Here is a 21,611-nt window from a genome sequence, read left to right as displayed (position 1 = left end):
GGGCCGCGGCGGCGGCCGCTGCTGCCGCTGCCCGAGGCGCGGGGGGCGCCGCTGGTGCTGCTGTACCTGCTGGTGCTGCGGGCGCTGGCGCAGGTGTCGCACCGGCAGCTCCTGAGCAGCCAGCCCGCCGCCGCCGGGCCCCGCGACTTCAGCGCCGCCCGCGCCAGGTACGGCGGAGCCGCCGGCGGGAGGACGAGAGGGCGGCGGGGCTGGGTCGGGTCCCTGTCAGGGGGGTCGTGTCGTGCTCTGCCCGGGAGAGAGCTCGAAGCTCGGTTGGGCGCTCGCAGAAAGGTGCAGACAGCGTGGAGGCTTCAGCCCCCGTAAAGGTGCTGGCTGGCGCTGATGAAGCAGTGCGTCCCCCATACTTTATTTTTGGTAGTCTTGAGTAGTGCGCGGTTTTGGGGAAAGCTTCTTTGCAGATCTTTAGTTGGTGTGTCACCGAGACGCCGGGAACTATAAAACTTTCTAACACTGTAATTTCAGAATCCGAGTATTTATGTCAATGTAAGTGTTAACAAAAACGTGCTTATGCGGACGTTGGGGGAAGGGCATGTATGCATATGCAGAACCACGCTAAAGTCTTTGGCTTCTCATTTACCCTTTTGTTTCTTTTTGGATTGATATGTTCAAACCAGAAAACAAATAGTTTGGTTTAATATCGTGATAGATAAGATAAGGAGCCCTGAGTAAAGGTCAGTCTATATGCCCATTACCATAGTGATCCTGAACATCTTGGCTAGTTACTGTCTAATAGGCTTTAGTCTCTTCTGCTTGAGTTTTGAAATAGAACAATGTACAAAAATGCTGCAGTTGTAGATAAGTTACAGTTGTAGATAACATTACTAAATGTTGAACTTGTTGATGCTGAATTTTTAATTTATGTCTTACAGGGAATACCTTGACAACATAACAGCAATTGGGCCCAGAACAGTTGGAAGTCCAGAAAATGAAGTTCTTGCAGTTAACTACCTCTTAGAACAAATTAGGGGAATAGCAAGAGAAAGCACAGATTCTCACAAGATATCTGTAGACATACAGAGGCCCACAGGCTCCTTCAGCATTGACTTTTTAGGAGGCTTTACTAGTTACTATGCAAACATAACCAATGTTATAGTGAAGCTGGAACCTCGAAGTGGAGCTGAGCATGCAGTATTATCCAATTGCCACTTTGATTCTGTACCAAATACCCCTGGTAGGTCCATGTGTTCATTCCGCTTTTCCGTGTGTTACGTGAGCCACAGAGCTTGGCTTGTTTTCTCATACCAAGTAGCTGTATTAGAATACTGCATGTGTCAACTGGTCTACTTGATCTCAGTGAGACTCATTGTTTAGAGTGACAGGTTGATCCTGTTAAACTCAGGATTTCACTCTCACTTTCTGGTAGGCAGCAAATTAGAGATGCTGTATTTAGATTTCTCTGCTTATGCATGTAGTTCATGTGCTGCTTACATCTGTCATTCAGGTCTTTTCATACTTCTGTACTGATCTAATCCTGTGTTTCCTTTCACATGATGCTTTGTACCAGTGACTCTGTCCACCCCCACTAAAAAATCTGTATTTTCCCCTCCCATTGCTGGTGTCTCAGATTTTTTTGTCTGATATGCTTAAGCTATGCCAATTTTTTTCCTTTTCTTTTTGCATTCAAAGCTTCTGCCTCTAAAGACTGTAGTGATCGAAGGTTAGGGCAACTACTGTTGCCTTGGTAGTGTGTACATCTCTCGCTACTAGTTTCACTGTCACTGTTGCATCCTCTCTTACTTTCCTTCCTCTAGATTCTTATATATTATAATCCTGTTGAATAATTATTTCAGCAAGGGTGTAGCCAGCTTTGTATGTTTGTGCTTTTAACAGAGCCAGAAAGGTAGAGATCTAAAGATTGCACAAAGTTTATTGTAACACTCAGCCACACATGTGTGCCTGTTATTACAGTTGAAAAACACCCACAGATCTCACTCACCAACACTGCAGCTTTTACTGGAGTTTCTTAATTTATACCCCACATAATATTTTATTTTTGGGCGGTAGACCTTCTGTTCTTTAGCACATGCAAATAGTCTTCATTATTGAGAAAACAGGTGAGTATTAGCTAGAGAAACAAAGCATTTGCTGTACTTCTCCTGCGTTTTTTCTCTCAACAAATAATATACAGAACTTCTTTTTCTCCTCAACCACATTTGGGTGACATGAGTTTTCAAATTAAGCCTAATAACTACATGATGATTATACGTGCTCTGTGATTTATAAATTGCAGAGATGCTAATTACGGGGTGTGGAACTTGGAAAGAATATTTCACAAGTATAATACTATGATTATTGAAAGTGGTCTTTAAATTCATGCCCTGTGTAAATTGTGTGTCCATTTCTATGGGTTGTAAGACAGGATTATGTCTACATCAATTATTTTCTTAACAGTTACTCAGACAGTAAGGTACTTCACCAACCTTGCACAGAAGCACCAAAAAATATTACTGATTTGTATAGGATTTTACAGAAATCTGTGGAGGAGATAGAAACCAGCCTGTGTGCTTGCCCTTAATCACAAAGCAGCCTAGCCCTTTACAACAGTGAGGAGCTGCTCTGTCTTTCATTTTCTTGCTGTGTCCTTTGCACATAACCTAAAGCAAGGTTTTCTGTTGTTTTCTCTTTGTTTTCTATTCTTCTGTATTTCTCTTAGTTATTTGCTTACAGGCCATTTTTCTTTACCAAAACTGTTAATTTTTACCCAGAAGCAGCATTACTTAGCGGTCAGTTAATACTATATTTGAAAATCAGATCATAAAATATAATCTGCTGCATACAAAATGAGTGAAACAAAACTCAGTAAACCATCAGTGTTAGAAAGCTTGTGTTCCTTGTGAAGGAAAAACATAAACTCTTAAGTCCTAAAACACGTGTCTTTGTTCTAATGGTACTAATTTTCAGTTTGTATGGGCTATTTGTTTCTTTTTTAATAAACTGGAAGACAGAAACATCCCTGAAATTATCATTCCAGACATAACTAGATGATATGCTTTTCTCAAGTTGCTGATTTTTGCCATAAAACCTGTTTTAACCTCCTGTCAGTTTTGCTATATACAGAGTATTTGGAGAAGATACTTTCTCTATGAGTTTGTGTAATAGTCTATGGCTACATTGCTGCTTTTATCAGACATAAATTTGTATGTCGAAGCCAGCAACTTTTATTTTTCATAGCTTCACAGTGAGGCAGGTAAATGACTTGGAAACTATACTCACTTCTCTCCCAATTTTTCAATACAGTATGTTAGGTATAAGAACTCAGTGTGGCTAAGAGTAGACTACTGATAAACTTGGGTAGCAATATAAAGGTTCCTTCTAACTGAGAGTATTCTGTGAAATTAAGGAAAATCTGTGATAATCAGGGCTTTAAACCAGGTATTGGGATGGGATTCTTTTTGGAAAGCTTTTGGCAGAACAAGGCATTAATTTCTGAGAAATAGAGAATGGTGTATTGGAAAGATTCTGAATTTTTTTTAATCCATGCAATAAGCTCAGGTTAAAATTTAGACTGAGATTTATGTTTGTATCAGGAATATGCCCTTTTCATGGAAGAGGCAAATGTGTCTTAAGTTTTACAAGCTTTTGTTAAGGATGCCTTTTTTTTTTTTAAATGTGTAAATTGAACATTTTTAGGAGCTAACAAGTGTGCCCTAATAGCATACTGAGGCCTGACCACACTGTTGTTGTCATCTCAGAGCGTGTCAGCATCATATATGCAACAGAGACCTGAAGGAATGAGGTTTAATTTCTCTGTTTTCTCCCAAAATTTTATTTATTAGAGTGGGGTAGGGAGGTGCTACAGTTTACACCAAAGTGAGGGAAGTGGGAAAATGGGAGACTTTGGCTGGAAGATGAATCCTTAATCAAGATTTAAAAAAACGGCAGAGCATGGGAGGAGGTGTGAGAGAGTGAGAGTAAGTCTAGAATAGTGTTAGATAAGGAACTCAAAGAGGACAGACTACTGAGCTCAGAGTGAAAGGGGTTTCTGCAAAGAAAGAAGGATGGTGAAAAGCATCTGTCATGAAAATCCTTTATTATCGTGTATAACTTAAGTTATAAATTCTTGTATTTCCTTAGCTCTATTTTGAAATCTTAGCTTTATGTTAGTTTGAGGTTTTATCCTCTTACTTGAATGCATTATAACAGTATAGAATGCTTTAGGGTGACTTATGTGGGAGTGTTTATTTTTTACATTCTTGTTTATTAATATTGTTCTTAGGAAAATAAGTAACAATCATTTTGCTCGCTAACCAGTAACCTGGTTAGTCTGCTTTTCTTGTACAATATAATTGGATCTGATATTTTGAACTTCACTTGCTCTACTTCTGAACATTATTTTTCTTTCTACTGTTACTTTTAACTAGTAGAAACAGAATAGTTTATTTAAGTATAAGCACTACCAGAAAATACACAAAACTTGACATAATTTTACTACAGTTAGGTTAAGTGATTGAAATAGCATAAAACTTTATTATTCTCTTGGTTTTGATGCAAATCTGTTTGTTATAAGCCTTACTATTTTGGTGATTGTTTTAAGGTGCCAGTGATGATGCTGTTAGCTGTGCAGTGATGCTTGAAATACTTAACACACTTTCAAAATCATCAGAGTCCCTGCAGCATGCTGTCATATTCTTATTTAATGGTGCAGAAGAAAATATTTTGCAGGTGAGAATATGTCAGAATTATAAATTACACATAAAAGCTGTGTATTAAAACTCTTAACAAAGGAAAGAGTAACTGCAGATAAGGCTTGTGTTTGACCTGTTGAAATAATAGTTGAATAACAGTCTTAACATTCTCAGGAAAACGTGTATGATTTGAACGGGAAAAATACACTTAGATTAAGAATTAGAAGACTTGGATTTTCTGCATCTGCTTGTGTTGTCTGCCTTGTCAAATCTTGAGTTATTTCTTCAGTCATATCCAATCTTGAGTGATGGAAAATAAGATTTAGGCTGGTCTCATAGATATTTGACCTATATTTTTTTTGTTTTCCCATCAAGGCTAGTCATGGCTTCATTACGCAACATGAGTGGGCCAAGTCAATCAGAGCTTTTATTAACCTGGAGGCAGCAGGTGTAGGAGGAAAAGAACTTGTTTTTCAAACAGGTATGAGCTTGCATTGTGTCCAGGTTCTGCATAGGGATAATTTGATAATAAACAATGTAGACTTGAAGGAGTATTGAAAGTGACTCATCAGCAAAAGATAGGAGAACCTCATGCATTTTTCCCAACCCTGTGCAGCAATTAAATTGCTCTTAGCTTTAGGTTCTGGTAGGCTAAAGGACTGCCACAGAAGTTGCCTCATAGGTGGGAAGCTTGTGTAGAACAGAGTAACAGAAGTTGTGTTTCCATTTTATGTCAAGGTTACAAGGAGAAAAACATTTGGATACCACCTATGTCTTGCATACACATCCTTTCATATGCTCTATTTATTTTTCACAGCAGTTCTTTCAAAATCTTTGCAGGGAGATGTTGCCATTAGAGCTCTGTCTGCTGCTCAGGAAGCAGCAAAACCGTGTTTTGTAGGCTATAGTTAAACTTGTGCCCCATTCTGGTCAGAATGCAGACTTTCCTGTGCTGCTGGAGCTGCTTAGTTGTTTCTTTGTACTTAATGCTCTAAGGCTGAGACTTTTTTCTAAACAATGATATTGATGTGTGATACAGACACGATGAATTGGAAGCTCAGCTAAAGGTTTTGACTTCTTTGTGAGAAAGAAGTTCTGTTTTGGGAGATGGCTTTCCTCCTCTGCCTCTTAAACACGTAAGGCAACAGTGGCTTGTTTCTTTCTCCTCAAGTGTATTTCTCTCAAGTGTGAGTCACTCAGCCAGCACAAATGTACTTATTATATACCCTATGGGGCAACAGCTCTACAACCGCAGTGAGTTCTTTTGTGTTCCGTATTTGTTACCATGAAGATGCGTACCTTAACTGACATTCAGAGTGTTTACTGTGAACTTTCTGCTCATCTCTTGTTAGGACCTGAGAACCCTTGGTTGGTACAAGCATACGTAGTTGCAGCCAAACATCCCTTTGCCTCTGTGGTGGCACAGGAAATATTTCAGAGTGGTATTATCCCAGCGGATACAGACTTCCGTATCTACAGGGATTTTGGCAATGTTCCAGGTATGTTATCATGAAAGATGTCAATGCACATTAAGCTTATGAAAAGGATACTGTTCTGTGGTTCACTGTGCGAAGGTCCTCAAATTTAGTTTGTCTGGGGGCAAATTTTCCTGCTTTTTTCCTAAGGCAAGAGTTTTTAGATTTAGTTTTTTTCATATGGTTTGCTAGGGATATTTTTTGAGGACTGGTGTTTTCCAAAAGAAACCACGTGGTAGAAATGTTTCCTGAAAATCAGGAAAATACTCCAGGAATCAACAGCACCCTGTTAATTATCTGTTTTGAAACATTTTGGTACATGATGCTAATAACCTGTTTGTAGGAATGACATGTCTGTATCAAATGGATAAATGAAAATCATCTTTTTTAAAGATAGTGACTTAGTCATTAATGCATTTCCATTACTCTTGGATTTTGGGGGTTGTTTGTTGTTTTTTTTTTTAATAATCAAGCACTGGACAGAAGTCTTTTAGTTTTGCTAAGCTGTTTACAGTTTGCTATCCATTCTGCAGAGAACGATCAGTGGGGAAAAAATGTGAAATGTTCACACAATGTGAAATATGAACACAACTCAAAGGACTGTAAACTTCTGTAAAATCCTTGTTGTCTAGGACAGGTTGTCATTGGAGTCACTTTCAAGAAAAGTGATATTTCTGAATTGATTGTTAGAACAAAACTGTTGTTCTGGCATATTCTAAACTCTTCTAAAGTATGCTTGCAGCCTGGAAATAAAGTAGATAATTTTGTACAATGCGTTCTTTATTTGTTCAGAATGATACCTGGATGGTAAATGAATTCTTACTGACCTCTGATGTTTTTTTTTCCACAACTAAATAAAAATTAAGTGATTGAGTTAAAGAACTAGTTGTTTCCTGTTTGTCCATTAGTAGAATTGAGGTCTGACTTGTCAAACCTCTACAAAATTGTGAGGATTCAGATTGCAGACAGCAGCTTTTGGCATGTGCAGCTCAGAAGGTGATTGGGATACAGTGAATGTATGACTAATCTAGCAGAATAACCTTTGGCTTTTGGTAAATGTTTTTGTTCACTTGAACAAATTATTTGGACTTTCAAAATAGGAGTTTTCAGACTGGCTCTCTGAAAACCTGTTAACACATGGAAGTAGAAAGAACACACATTTTGAGAAGGTGTTTCTATAGTTCCACAGTGCTACTTCTTATTACTTTTCAGCGTAGATATTTATTGAAGTTTTGCAAGTAAACATTTGGAAAGCACCTTCTTTTCTGAAGCTGAGATGGTTTGGAGTTTTCAAGTGTTTCTCCAGTTGTGTACAGATATCATGCAAATCAGTACAGTAGAAAGGACAGATATTTTAAAATGTTTTGAAACTGTTCTCTTTATAATACACTCGAAATCTCAGTTAGTATTCTTTTCACAAAGGAGACTGTTTTGTTTCTTTAAGTATAATGACTGAGCTACAAAGTAGAGCAACATTTTCTGTGAAATGTATGTGAGACTTTCACTTGTTTGTTCAGGGTTTTAGAATTACATAAATTTAAAAATGCTTTTCTCTTTCTGTAGGAATAGATTTGGCTTTTATTGAAAATGGCTACATTTATCATACAAAATATGACACATCAGACAGAATTTTAACAGATTCCATTCAGAGAGCAGGTTGGTATTTTAAGAATTCAGTAATATACCTAAAGAATAGTGTTGCTTTGTCATTTTGCTGTAAAACTGTTATCACAAGAAATTAATAATTTTAATGACACATTTAGTACATGTTTAGTACATGTTCTGAAGAACAAAGAATTAACTGAATATATATCTTTTAAATACAGTAGAAATATATATGGTCTACTTGGGAAGATAAACTTTATCAACATCCAGTGATGTTAATTAGATTTCATGATTGCTTTCAAATCAGAGTTGTCATCTAACCTGAACATTGATACCTGATTATTCAGCATTCTGTGTTCCTTTTCTCTCACTAAGCCTTATTGGTTGTGTTTCTCATCAGAAGCTTGTGGGTAAGTTGATGACATAGAGACTGATCTGCCAACAGAGGTTTCTCCTTTAGAACGTATCTCAGTCAAACCTACATGGTAGCACACAGACTGAGTAAACAGGATTTATTTTCTACAACAGGTTGTGCTCATACATGGCTTTTTGACAGATTGAAATAAAGAAAATACAGTATGACTTTTTAATTTCCCTGGAAAAGCTAACATTCCTAAATACCTCCAGGATTTTGACCATTCTCTCTTTAAGCTTATATAGAAGCCAGCTTAGAATGACCAGCAAGAATAAGAGTTTTAAATACTTTCTTGCAACAATGCAGCTACAAGACAGAAAGTAAGACTTCTAAATTTGTGTTGGGAAGATGATTTTACTGATCATGATGGTTATGTAGAACATCTTCTGCTAAACATAGTGCAGATTACAAAAAAAGACATTTCAGCACTTTTAAGGGTCAGCTAAAAGCAAAATAAAAGTCGAGAAGAGTTGTTGTCATTTGATTACATGTGTTTTGGCCGTGCTGTGGGAAAGGAAAAGGTGATTAATGCCTGTAGGCTACAAAGGAAAATAGCCACTTTGTCTTCTACCTTACAGATGTGTAGGGAAGGAGAGGGAGATAACTCGTACTCATTGAAACGTGGAGGTGTCACTTAGAGACCATGAGGAGAGGAGGAATATTAGGAAACTATAAACTTTTCTATGGGTTAGCCTTGAAGTCCAGTGCTAAATATCAGAACTGAAGTACTTATGGGCTAAATACCTGACTTAATTGCAATGGTCTTTAAGTGCATGAAGCTTCCCAAATATCCTCATTTTAGTGACAGCTGTATAGATTACTCATGAAAATACTGTGCTGTGTGTACTGTCAGATACCACTTTGAGAATAATCGGTTGTATATGTCTTTGTTGAGAATACTTCTATACAATTTTTAAGAACAGTTATAGTAAAAAAAATGCTGTGTACTAATTTACCCTGATGTAATTATGCTGTGTATCTGCTTTTTTAATAGGTGACAATATTCTAGCTGTCCTAAAATACCTAGCAACATCAGAAAAGTTGGCTAAATCTTTTGAGTATCGACATGGAAATGTTGTGTTCTTTGATATACTTGGTTTATTTGTCCTGGCTTATCCTGCTCGCATTGGCACAATCATGAACTATATTACAGCAGCAATTGCTTTTATTTACTTAAGCAAAAAAGTATTACAGTCAAAAACCAGAGGTAAGTCTAGCTTTTTTAAAAAAAACAATGACATTATTTTTTAACGAATAGCAGTTAGTAGATGAAAAAGTGTAGATGGAAAAGTGTTCAGGTCATTATGGCATCTTTTTAGTCAAGCTTCAGAAATAAATTTTAGCTGTGCAGCATGCCACAGGAGTTGCTTTGTGTTTAAATCTCTCAACTGTGAATAATTACGGTGATGAAAGAATATGATAGGCATAGATGTTTAGCATTTATGAATCACAATTTTGTGTCTTACCATTTCATGAAGATTAAAATTAAATCTTTTAAAAATCTGAAAATTGAAAAAAAATTACTTAGTATCTATTTTTTGCTTTGTTAGTTCAGACACAGCTTCAGAATCGTTCTTTAACACCTGTCCATAGGCAGGAGTAAATAAGAAAACAACAAATGGGGAAAATGACACCAAAGCTTAATAAAGGGTGTAAACCAACTTAAATTTTCTAGTTAGACCTTTTCAGATATGTGTAGGAACATACCTGTTTAAAAAGAAAAAAATCAAAACGCACCGACACCACCTCCATCTCAAAATCCAGAAAACATTTTTGGAGCAAGAAAAAGTTACAAGAAAAGCAACTCCAGTTTTTCAATTGTTTTTGTTGTTTTTGAGACTTAAAAATGGTGGAGTGGTTTCCTCGACTCCCTAGAAATATTTTTACTATCAGGAACACAGTAATCTGCAAAATACACCAGTATTCTGGGAATAAATCTTGCAGTGGGGAAGACTGCTAAAAAACACGCAAAGAAATAGACTGAGAGGTTTAGACCATGCTGTTAAGAAGTCTTCAGAGTGGACTCCTCATTCAGGTTTCTTTTGGTCATTAAAGCAATTAAACTATGGGGTAATTGAAATTGTGATGATAGTCTGCAGTAGAATACATGACTGTTGAATAAAACCTTTTTTTTCTTCATAGCTATTCATAACCTGAAGAAATTATTTACTGCATTTGGCTTGACACTGACGAGTTGGGTCTGCACACTGGTGGCCGTGCTTATTGTGGCAGTGTTTGTCTCTGTCATTGGACGGGCTCTTTCTTGGTACACCCATTTCTATGTTTCTGTGTCTCTCTATGGCAGTGCAGCTGCAGCTAAGCTTATTCTTGTGCATATGTTGGCCAAGAAGTTCTTCTACAAGGTAGGCTTGACTTGCTGTTAATGTTGAAGGGCAATGTAGTGTTTAAGCTGTTGAAGACTTAATTTTGGGGTTGATTAAAAAGATGAAAAAGTTTGAGTATTTAAAATGTCACTAAAAATTGCTTCATCTAAACATAGGGACTGCTCTACTAAATCAGAGAGGTAAGAAAGAACTTTGTGATTTAAGGCGGCCTTGACCTTAGGAGAAACTTCCAAAAAGAAGTAAAAGCCTAGTAGAATACAGTATAAGGTACTGTTTCTTGCCCTATCTGCACCTTCCTTCTTGTCATCATTTCAGTGATAAGAGACCAGAGGAACAGCTGGAGAATATTTTTGATACTCTTCAGTGTTCTTGATAATTACGGAATCTACACATCTTCTCAAATGTTCTTTGAATCTTACGAGATTCTTGCCTCTGAATATACTTGGAATACAAGTTTCCCTGTATTTAATAGTTTATTTTGGTACAGTACCTCTTTATGTCTCTTCCATTATTTTAATGCTTTATTTAATCTGATTTATCATTTGTATTTTGTTGCAAAACATGGAATTCCGGCTCTCTCTGTTCAAGTCTGTCCTTTTATTATGCATGTCATTTTGGTGATGTCATTTATATTCATAAAACCCTAAGCAAATAATGTGATTTTTTTTTCAGATGGTTCTTGAGAGAACTTTTTTCTTATATCTTGTCGGAATTTCTGCCTATTTCTTCTGATACAGTAATCCGTGCTGCATAGAGCTTTCTAAATGAAGCTTTTGTAAAAATTTGAGTAGTCACTCTTCCCTTGAAGGCTCTGCAGAGAGATCTGGACAGGCTGGATCAATGGGCTGAGGTCAGCGGTGTGAGATTCAATAAAGCCAAGTGCCGGGTCCTGCCCTTGGGTCACAACAACCCCAGGCAGTGCTACAGGCTGGGAACAGAGTGGCTGGAAAGCTGACCAGCAGAAAAGGACCGGGGGGTGTTGGTTAAACAGCAGCTGAACATGATTCAGCAGTGTACCCAGGTGACCAAGAAGGCCAATAGCATCCTGGCCTGTATCAGTAGTGTGACCAGCAGGACCAGGGCAGTGATTGTCTCTCTGTACCTGCCACTGGTGAGGCTGCACCTCGAATCTCATGTTCACTTTTGGTGCACTTGCTCCAAGAAGGACATTCTAGTGCTCTCTGTGAAAGGAGGTTGTAGCCAGGTGGGGGTCAGCCTCTTCTCTCAGGCAGCTACTGATAGAACAAGAGAAATGGACTCAAGGTGTGTGAGGGAAGGTTCAGGTTGGATATTAGGAAAAATTTCTATTGAAAGGATTATCAAGCACTGACACAGAGAAGTGGTTGAGTCACCTACCTGGAGGTGACTTGTAGATGTGGCACTTCAGAATATGGTTTAGTGGTGGCCTTGGCTGTGCCAGGTTTAGGTTGGACTCAGATGATCTTAAAGGTATTTTCCAACCTAAAAAATTCTGTGACTATTCTGATTTATAGTTGTTTTGACCACAGCTGGAGATGGAACAGAGCTCTTGGTTGTCTGTGTTCTTTTTTGCAATAGGTAAAGGTCATTTAGGCCCCTGCAAGACGGTGAGGATTTGGTGTGTGTTACATTTCCATTACTGTAATTTGTCATGTTTACTGTCTGTCTAACTGTTCTGCCTAGAATTCTTTTTTATGACTAACCAATGCAATTTAACTTGCATAATAATTTAATAATTGTAGCTGATAACATTCCTATATATTTAGATGATGGTTTAATGGTTGTGTATTGAAAAAAAATAGGGCCTTGAGATATTTGGTAGATGACACTGTTCCAGGGCAGAAGTTGACTACTCAAGCATGTTAGGTTCAGGATTTAGGTGCAGTAATATTTAATCATTCATCTTACTGTTACTTCTTGCTCATTTGTATGAGCTTTGGACAAGGAGTTTGGAAAACCTTAGTTGTCAGCCAAATCCAGCTTCATCCAAATGTTTCAAAAAGTTTTAAGAACTTAGTCATATTTGATTGTATGAGAAGTTCTGGGTGGATCCATCATGTCTTTCTCTGGAAGTGTTTTTTTTTTTTAGTTTTTTTGGGGGAGGAGAAGTGTTAACTGGTACATGTATGTTACCAAATACATGTGCGTGGTGTTGACCCGTTGTGTAGAGGTGAGCCCATTTATAAACTAGATGCAATGTTTTCTAGTCTTTTGGATGAACTAGCTGGTAGTTTCACTAACTGTTCAGACATTCCAGGGTCTGGATTTATTTCATGCCTACTGATTGCCTGGTCATCAGGTCAGCCACCTTGAAGTCACAAGCCTTGCATGCTGTAGATTGCACTACACCGCACAGTTTATGCTGCCTCTGTGACTTGCATTTTACTTAGAGTTGCATAAAAATTTTGGAATCCTATCTCTTCCTTGTCTGTCAGAGGCAGTGCCTGATCATGGCTCAGCAACATGGGAGTTAATAAGCTTTATGTTTTGAAATACGTTTGGCAACTCATATGTTTCTTCTCCCCCCTCCTTTTTTTTTCCCTCACCCCAAAACTGAACTAGGTGCTTTCAGATAACCATTGTTCATGCAAGCACTCCTTCTTCCTACTAGCAGGTTTTCCAATTGGGAATCTTGCACTGCAAACACTGTTAGCATTGCCCATGTAACTTAAAAACCAAACCAAAAAACCAAAAAAAACCACAAAAAAACCCCAAAAAACCTCACAAAATCAAAAAAAACCAAAGCAAACCACATTTTTGATGGTTAAACTTCCTTCTTTTTTTTGAAACTTATCTGATATTATCTCACCCATGCATATCTTTTTTTCAAAACAAGTAACATATTTTAAAAAGCAAGCTTCTGAAGTGACACCTTGTGGCATGACCTGTAAAGGCACCAGTATATTTGTGCACTAATATTAGTACTCATATAAAAACCTGTTAACAGCTGCTGTTCAAGAGCAAGTTTAGATCCTCAGGAGCTGTAGATAACTTTGTCACACGGAAGTACTATGTCACTTTTTAATTTGCTATGTTATTGTGTTTTTTATTAAAAGGCCCTCTTTGCCTGTGTACTTGAAACACTAGCCCTGTGTATTTCTTGTATTGTCATTTGTACCTTCCCTTCCTTCTTCCACCCCAGCCCAGGTAATTTCTTTTTCAAGCTATGTCAGCAGATTTAAAAAAATAATAAAAAAAGTATGCTCTCATGGGTAACTCTAAATGGTAAGAAAATGGTGAGATGATGCTTGTCAATACAGTCAACAGGAAATTGCCCAGGGAAAATAATTATATACAAGAAATAAGGATTTTTCTGTGTGTTCTAATGAGATGGAATCCATGGAACGTGCTCAGTAATGAAGTGTATTTGCTTTTTGTGTTACAGAATATGAATGAGCAGTACCTGGGAGATATTTTTTTTGATGCTTCATTGATGATTTGGTCTATAGCATTAGCTGTGATGACTCAGATGGGCCTTTGTTCAGCATTCATTTGTACCTTATGGGTAGCATTTCCTTTACTCACTAAGCTGATGATCCACAAGGAGTTCCACCAAAAAGGTATGAGTTCTGCGGGGCGTAGGTTGTATTTCAAAACCTCTGCCCCTACGCTCCTATTCCAGCAAAAGAAAATCCAAATGTTGGATTTGAATAGTCAAATTAACTGTGTCACAATTTTGTAATGAGAAAAAGTGTTCTTGAACTAAAGACAGTTTTAAAGTGTGAGAAGCTTTTTTTTAAAAAATACAGTGAAAAACATCCTGTGTCTCAGGCTAATAGACCAGTATGTGGAGACCTGTTTAAATTTTTTTTTGTAATACAAGAAAAGTTTTGTGGTGGTTTTGAACATTATACTGGCATTTGCTATACAAAGTGAGATTTTCTTTCTATATCCATGTCAGGGTGAGGACCAGTATTGCGTATTGGGCCTTGCAGCAGTATATGGATATATCAGTAAAGCTGTATGTATGTGTCCTTTTGAGCTTTTACTTCTTTTTGTCTTTTTTCTGTCCCCTGTAGGTGCCACAATGAAGTTTATTGTGATGTACATGCTGGGGATGTTTGTTCCCTATCTATATATGCTGTATCTTAGCTGGACTGTATTTGAAATGTTTACACCTGTCATGGGACGAAGTGGTTCAGAAATTCCGCCAGATATGGTATTGGCAGGATTTATTGTGGTCTTCACTGTGATACTGTCATCCTATTTTGTAAGTAGAATTTTTAAATGTTGTTTAAAACCTTTAAACTTTCTCTAGAGTTTAGAATAAGAAATTTTTCTTAATTAGTACTAGAAGTTAATGATAATTAGACAATATCTTAAATCTTACAGGAAGGTTCTCCAAAACACATCAAAGATTCCACATTTTGTGTTAGTCATTAAAGGAGGGCTTACATTGCTATATGATGATGTAGTAAAGATTGGTGTAAAATATGAAATGTGATGGTGAATTTTGAGCAGGCATTCATTTAGATGTAGTTTGTGGCTGAACAATACATACAGAACACTTCAAAAAGAATTCTCAGATTTGGGGTTTTTTTGTGCTACCATAGAACCTGGGAAGGTTCTAGTTTGGGGTTTTTTTGTTGGCAGGTGTTTTAAAAATTGGAAATTTTTGAAAGCTCCAGGAAGTAACTCACTCACTTTTTTTCTCTTGTTTTAAAATACTGAGTTTACAAAGAAGTATCTTGTGTAGAGTGATACTTGCAACTATTTTTTTTTAATGTACTTTCAGTTCCATAATTGAATTTTAGAGTTATACAAGTAGTGTCTTAAGTCTTGCAGTTTTATAACTGGGCTGTTTTTTTTATTCTCTAGGTTAACTTCATTTACCTTGTCAAAAGTACAAAAACAACGCTAGTAACTTTAACTACTGTGTTTGTAGTCACTCTCATTCTCGTTTGTAGTGGAATCTTCTTTCCTTACAGTTCAGATGCAGCTAATCCAAAACCTAAGCGAGTCTTTCTTCAGGTAAGAAAAGCTTTCCATGTCGTATTGCCTCTGTTGGTTGCAAGAGTGTTTGTTTTTTTCAAAGCTTAACTTCCCCCACTTCTTCTACCCCAGGAAAAAAGTAACCTTTCCTTTCTTGCTTGATTTAAAAGCTCTAACGATTATTCTTGCATTTGAAAGAATTGCTGTTAAGTTTCTCTTATTCAGTCTAAGTGTTCGGTTCAACCCTGTCAGAAAAGCAGGGTATTTTAGGGGGTTTTAAGTAGGAGAATTGAGTGAACAGTGGTAATTTAAAAAGTCATGGGAGCTAATACATTCAGTCGTCTTCTGAATGTGTTTTCATGGTATGTTTTTGATCTGAGTAATTCTTGTATTTATTTTTCATAAATACTTAGGTATGTTATCAGTGCATACTGAAAATGCAGTAGACCTTAAGGACTGACACGGAGGATATTTCAGAGTTACCTCTGACTCTTGCAAATGCTGCAGGCTCCATCATATTGCTTTTGTTTTTTTTTTCTTCTAGCACACAAGCAGAAGATTTCATGATCTAGATGGAAATGTGGTTAAAAGCGATGCTGGTATATGGATTAATGGATTTGATTATAATGGAATATCTCACATAACTCCCCATGTACCTGAAATTAATGACACTATTAGAACTCCATGCGAGGAGCAGGCTCCCTTCTGTGGCCTTCCTTGGATTCTGCCAGTGCATTTCATGTTCCGGTTGGTGTGAACTCTGCTTCACCTGAGCACTTAACTGCAAAGCACATTGGTTGTTTATGCAATCTTGCTTGTGTAAGGGAAGAAAAAGCAAGGCTAATCTCAGTCTAAAAGTAAATAATTCTTCCTGTTCAGAAGGCAGACTTCTGCTTAGGTGCAGTGTCTTCTGACAGAGTCTCTGCAAGAAATTGCTGCAGGAGCTGTAGAAGTTGACTTGTGGAAAATGGATGTAAGCACCAATGGAAAAAATGGTGAAGGGGTGCCTTCTGAAGGGCAGTTCACAGTAGGAGTATGTCTCCTCCCTTCTTACCCCCTTCACCCCAGCTGGCAGCAGAGGATGTTTAGAGTACCAGGTCTCCACAGAAGAAAACCATATGCTGTGACTATTTCTCATACCCCAAGAGTCTTGTGAGTGAAAGTGTAGCAGTTTGAAGGTGCAAATATTCTTGCTTATTTGTTTTGTAAATTAAGGTAATGAATGAATACACTGGTGACTGTTTTCCTGTTAATACGCCCTTTAAATATTTGTCTGGCTACAAGCTGCTGATTTTATCTGCCTTCTGCTAGAATCAGTAGCTTTCGAATATTTCATTCAGTAGCAGCACAGGCAGCTATACTATACAGAAACTTCTTCTTGGTTTCTGATGTTTAGTACCTCAGGGTGTTGCACTGAGAATAACTTGAAACTTTTTTTTTCTCCACAGGAAAAACTGGTATCTTCCTGCTCCAGAAATTTTGCCAAGAAACCCCATTCAATTTAAAGTTCTGTCCAAGGAGCTGATGCCCTTGAATTCTGTGAGGTTAAGCTTTGAAGTATCTGGTGAGTGACTGAAGCTTCTGGTCTGTGATTTGTGTTTATTTTTATGCCCATAATAGATCAGGCTTTGACTGCAGTACTGCAGGTTTTAGTGCCATTCCCAAGATAGTGAGCTTTGTGAGATTAACATGAATTAATTCAGCTTCCTAACACACTGGAACCTCTGGGTGTTGTGTTGCAGTTCTTATTTCTGGGAATGATGACCTTGTCTGTCATCTTACTCATCATACTTGTCTAAGTCTTGGTTGTTTTACAGCAGGTCCCTTCTTAAAGTCCATTTTATAGCTCTCTGTTAGTGTATGTAGTGTGTATATATGCACACACACATACATATATACATATACACACACACATATATATACACACTATAGGACTGTATTATATTTATATTATATATAGTCTTATATTCTTCTGCTCCATCATCATCTCCTTTATCTCGATGATTATAAAAAATTGAAGTTTCTTCTGTAGAGAAGACAGTTGTATCATATTTTGAAAGACATGAGTAGTAACACACAGATAACATGTAGGAAAACAGGTGGTTGTTCTGCTTCTGTGTGCTGATACATCCAGACACGTATCTCGGTCTCTGCAGGCCCAAGTCACATGTCTCTGTATGTTCGGCCACACGAAGGGTCGGCTCTATCCAGCTGGTCTCTCGGGGATGGCACACCGGTTGCTAGCATAGGAGGAGACTACTTTGTGTTTTACTCCCATGGGCTGCAGGCTGCACCCTGGCACTTCTGGGTAGAGCTGACGGTGAGTATATGGCTGCTGGAAACCCGGTGATGCCTTGGTCTGCCCTCCTGTCACCATTGCTGCATTTCTATGTGAAAAATGTCATAATGATTTCCTAAAGCTTCACTTTATTTGATAGACCTTAATTCTAGTGTCCCCCCTTTAGTATGTCATCTTTATACATCAGCTCACGTGTATTTTTAATGAGTAGTCCACTAACTTGCCCAGCAACTTAAGGGGAGAATATTTTCCTGGTCTCCATGGTCTTTGAGTAAATACTACAATAATCTTTGAAAGTTCAGAAAGTCCCTTTTTCCTTCCTGCATCAGGCAGTCTAAACACTTGCCAAATAGTCCCTCTGAGGATACTCTGTAAAGGCAGACATGAGTCTTGAGTGTGACAAGCTTTGCAAGGCTGATAGTGGCAAAGCTGTGCAGAGAAGGCTGTACATCCTCAGGGCTGACAGTAGAAGGATCAGTATAAATAGTGTGTTGGAGTCCATATCTTGATTTGTCAGCAAAACAGACAGATACAAACATTTGTGACACGTCAGAGACACTGTGATCTAAATATCTAGTTGCCAGTTCATTTCAAATTGAACTCATCGTGTAATCAGACTGATATGTTGAAGATAGGAAGTATTTTAACATATAGGACTAAGAACTGCAAGATGAAGTTTGTTGCATGGATACTGCCTGTAGAAAAGTGCATCTGGATTGACCTTACATTTAAAAGCCATAAACAATCGTAAAGGCTGTTTTGTCCTTTTTCTCACTTTCAGGCCCCAGAAAAGCATTCTGATGGAATAGTCTCCCTCGCCATAGCAGCACATTACTTTTTTGGCGAAGATCAAAAGTCACCTCAACTCTATGCCTTACTGGAGAGGTTTCCAAACTGGACGTTTTCTTCTGGTTGGTCCTGCACTTATGACCTTTTTGTCTTTTGACAGCAATGCTGCAGGGCCAGTAGGGCTATCTCTGACGCAGAATACTGTTGTGGCAAGCACTTTCTAACAAGATGCCAGAGACTTCAACAAGAATTTAAAGTATTTCAGCAACAAATGGTGTTTCTTTGGCAGTTTGACTATTTAAAGACTACTGCTCTCTTGGGGATATAATGGTACTTGTGTCAATGTGAATGCAGTTCACCTTGGTTCTTCCACTGAAGTGGCAGTTGGGCTAGTGGGTTTTTTAAAATGAAAACTGCACTTAGTGGCAGCTGTAATGGGAAGGCTTCATGGAATTATTCTGATGCTATGTGAAATATAAGTGTACTTCACCTATATGTGGAGTATCACCTACCAATCCTATCCGTCCTATTCAAGTCAGATCTTCAGCTAAAGATGCTTGTTCCCTTGGTGGGGCGACAGAGGTGGCAAAGTCCTAAACATTACTTTTGTCACTGGATGAAGTCATTGAAAGCTAAGGTGCTTGTGCAGGTTGCATTCCCACTCCTTAGCAAATGCACAATGCAGAAAAATCAGTCCTATGATGGAATGTGGTAATTATCTATCTGTCTATCCATCTCTCTGTCTATCTCTTTATGTATCCATCCATCCATCCATCCACCCATCCATCCAAATTACATGTTTCTGTTAAAAAACTTAGTTCCTACCATTTTTTATGTCTCTTCACTGCTACAGCTTGAGTGGGTAAGTTCAACCTAATTATCTTCTTGTGGTTTTGTTCCTGTTGGGATCTTTCAGTCTCAGCACATGAGCATGTGACTTGCTCTCTCATATGTAAGAGTGCTCACTCCTTTATGTGGATGTCTTATAATTAATCTACTCTAAATTTAAAGTTACCTTCCAATTTATTAGAATTGGCTTATTTTGGTATCTCCTCTGGAGAGACTCTTGATAGTGTGACATTATTGCACTTTGCTAATACCTTTAACTGTTTCTTAAAATAAGGTTTGCTTTCCATAAGGAAAAATACCTAAAAGAGTAATCTTAAAAAGATGTCTAATATTTCTGGATTTCTCTTATTTTCACAGGATGGGTTTTATAAATGACTGTGAGTGATTTAGAGTATCTTCTGGTTTTAGTTGACAAGCTTTGAAATCAGAAGCTACTGACATATTTTTTTTATACTTACCAGGTTTTTTGGGTTTTTTTAGTCGTTAATAATTAATGGTAATTTCTGAAATTCAAAGAACTCCGTGTATCTGAAGAAACTTCCTTTCTTTTTCCAAACTATATATAAAACATTTGGCTACATCAATACCACACTACAAATTTTACAGTGTTTTGTTCATTGCATGAGTATTACCTAATGTCATGCAAAGCAGATTTTGTGCATGCATCATCATTTCAAGTAAAAACATGATAGTACTGGTAAGTTTACAGGGCACATGAAAGAAAACTATGTGACGGTTAATTTGTGTGAGCTGTGATGGATGACAACTCTCCAGTTGGGTATTTTTCCTTCAAATTGTTCTGTAATTGTGCATGATCGTGGCAACAACCAGTTTCATTTGTTGCAAGGGACATTCACAAAGATTGTCAACTAACTCATGGACTAGGGTAAGAGGTTTAATTACTGTAATCGTAATGAACTGGTTATCACTAAAAACCAGTAGGTTTCTACATTAATGTGCATTAATCATCACTCACTTGATTGTATCTGATTTGAAACTACAATCCCTATATTATTTAAAAGTGCTATTAGTGATTTGAAAATCAGAGTTATGAACTAAAACTCGTGTGTCTTGGATCTCAACAGATGTCTTGTACTGTACTCTGGCTGATGCACAGCTATTTAACTAAGGCTGCACTGGTACTTACTGTCTTCCTCAGTTTTCATTTTTGTGTTTTGCCTGATTTAAAGCTTTGACATAGTGCTGTGTGAAGAATTCATACTGGGAGCCAAAAATACAAAAATGCCTGTTGGCAATATCTGAAACTTCAGTGAAGCAATAACTTTTGCTATCTCAGGATTTAACCCTTCTTAAATAATTTAATTATGAGGTATGTCTGGTTTGTTGCAAATTTCTGTCTTTGTAAATAAAAGCAAAACTTGATTAGTGAAACTTGATTTTTAGCATGATTAAAGGCATATTTGAGCTGTTCTTATTCACTGCACTAATGTTTTATTTGAGCTTGAGGTAGAAATACTGCTAAGTGATGCTAGTGTTAAGACAGCTAGAGTTAGAGCTGTGTGGAAGATAAGCATGGCCAAGGAATGTCAGAATCATCTGAGTTGAGAAAAGTTAAAATGGGGACCCTAATGGTTTTCTGGAGAGGAAGGTGGTTCTTTAAATAAGATATGGAAAGCAAAGCTAAGTATTCTTTGCAAAATTGATGGTTGAGAGTAGATTTATTGCTGATCACAAATAGAAAAACAGGATGGAAAATTTTACTGGTTCTGTGTCCATCTGCTCCTCATTGATTACAAGCAGTCTACTCTTCTGCTACTGTTTATTTCTCATAAAACAGAATTGTGTGAAGAGTAAAAAATGCAAGCAGATAATAATTTTAAGGATTGAAGGGCAGGGAGTAGAAAAATCATTTATTCTCAGTGGGGACAGTAAACAGATGGCTGATTAGAATTTTCCTGTATTCATCTGAAACAATTTACATCTACAGCCTCTTCTAAATTGCTTTACTATTTTGTTCTTCTCTGACTTTTGGTGGCTTTGAAAATTTATTATGTTCTTTATTAACATACGTATTTCTGAAGCTCTTTGAATACTAAGGATTTTACCAATTTCAGCAAAGCATTTTATCAGTTTAAGCAAAGGAGGCCTGTACATGTTGTGGTTATACAATCTAATGCATCATTAAAGTGTGTTGCCATACTTTCAAGGTTGCCTGTCAAGTAGAAGTATGCATTTGAAGAAAGAAAGTGTTGGGATAGGTGCAATGAACAGGAGAATTTCAGCTATCACACACTGAGTTCTGCATAAGCAAGACCT

At 37.5% G+C, this 21,611-nt stretch overlaps 1 protein-coding gene across 1 annotated transcript in view; it reads left to right on the top strand.

Moving 5' to 3' along the window:
* Positions 1 to 21,501, top strand: part of ERMP1 (endoplasmic reticulum metallopeptidase 1) — a 23,294-nt gene extending 1,793 nt beyond the window's left edge. Inside the window, exons 3-17 of the mRNA XM_027634580.1 lie at positions 7 to 167; positions 891 to 1,192; positions 4,556 to 4,683; positions 5,022 to 5,127; positions 5,999 to 6,145; positions 7,685 to 7,777; positions 9,136 to 9,348; positions 10,284 to 10,504; positions 13,851 to 14,025; positions 14,485 to 14,675; positions 15,284 to 15,436; positions 15,942 to 16,144; positions 16,846 to 16,961; positions 17,554 to 17,717; positions 18,478 to 21,501. Of these exons, the coding sequence (XP_027490381.1) occupies positions 7 to 167; positions 891 to 1,192; positions 4,556 to 4,683; positions 5,022 to 5,127; positions 5,999 to 6,145; positions 7,685 to 7,777; positions 9,136 to 9,348; positions 10,284 to 10,504; positions 13,851 to 14,025; positions 14,485 to 14,675; positions 15,284 to 15,436; positions 15,942 to 16,144; positions 16,846 to 16,961; positions 17,554 to 17,717; positions 18,478 to 18,642 (2,538 nt within the window). The 3' untranslated portion in view covers positions 18,643 to 21,501. The remainder of the gene's footprint in view (positions 1 to 6; positions 168 to 890; positions 1,193 to 4,555; positions 4,684 to 5,021; positions 5,128 to 5,998; positions 6,146 to 7,684; positions 7,778 to 9,135; positions 9,349 to 10,283; positions 10,505 to 13,850; positions 14,026 to 14,484; positions 14,676 to 15,283; positions 15,437 to 15,941; positions 16,145 to 16,845; positions 16,962 to 17,553; positions 17,718 to 18,477) is intronic.
* The last annotated feature ends 110 nt before the right edge of the window (positions 21,502 to 21,611 follow it).

The sequence above is a fragment of the Corapipo altera genome, unplaced genomic scaffold (assembly GCF_003945725.1).
Source record: "Corapipo altera isolate COAL_440 unplaced genomic scaffold, ASM394572v1 61411, whole genome shotgun sequence".
Taxonomy (NCBI): Eukaryota; Metazoa; Chordata; class Aves; order Passeriformes; family Pipridae; genus Corapipo; species Corapipo altera.
Note: the sequence above shows the minus strand (reverse complement) of the source record. Positions and strands in the feature narration are given on the sequence as shown.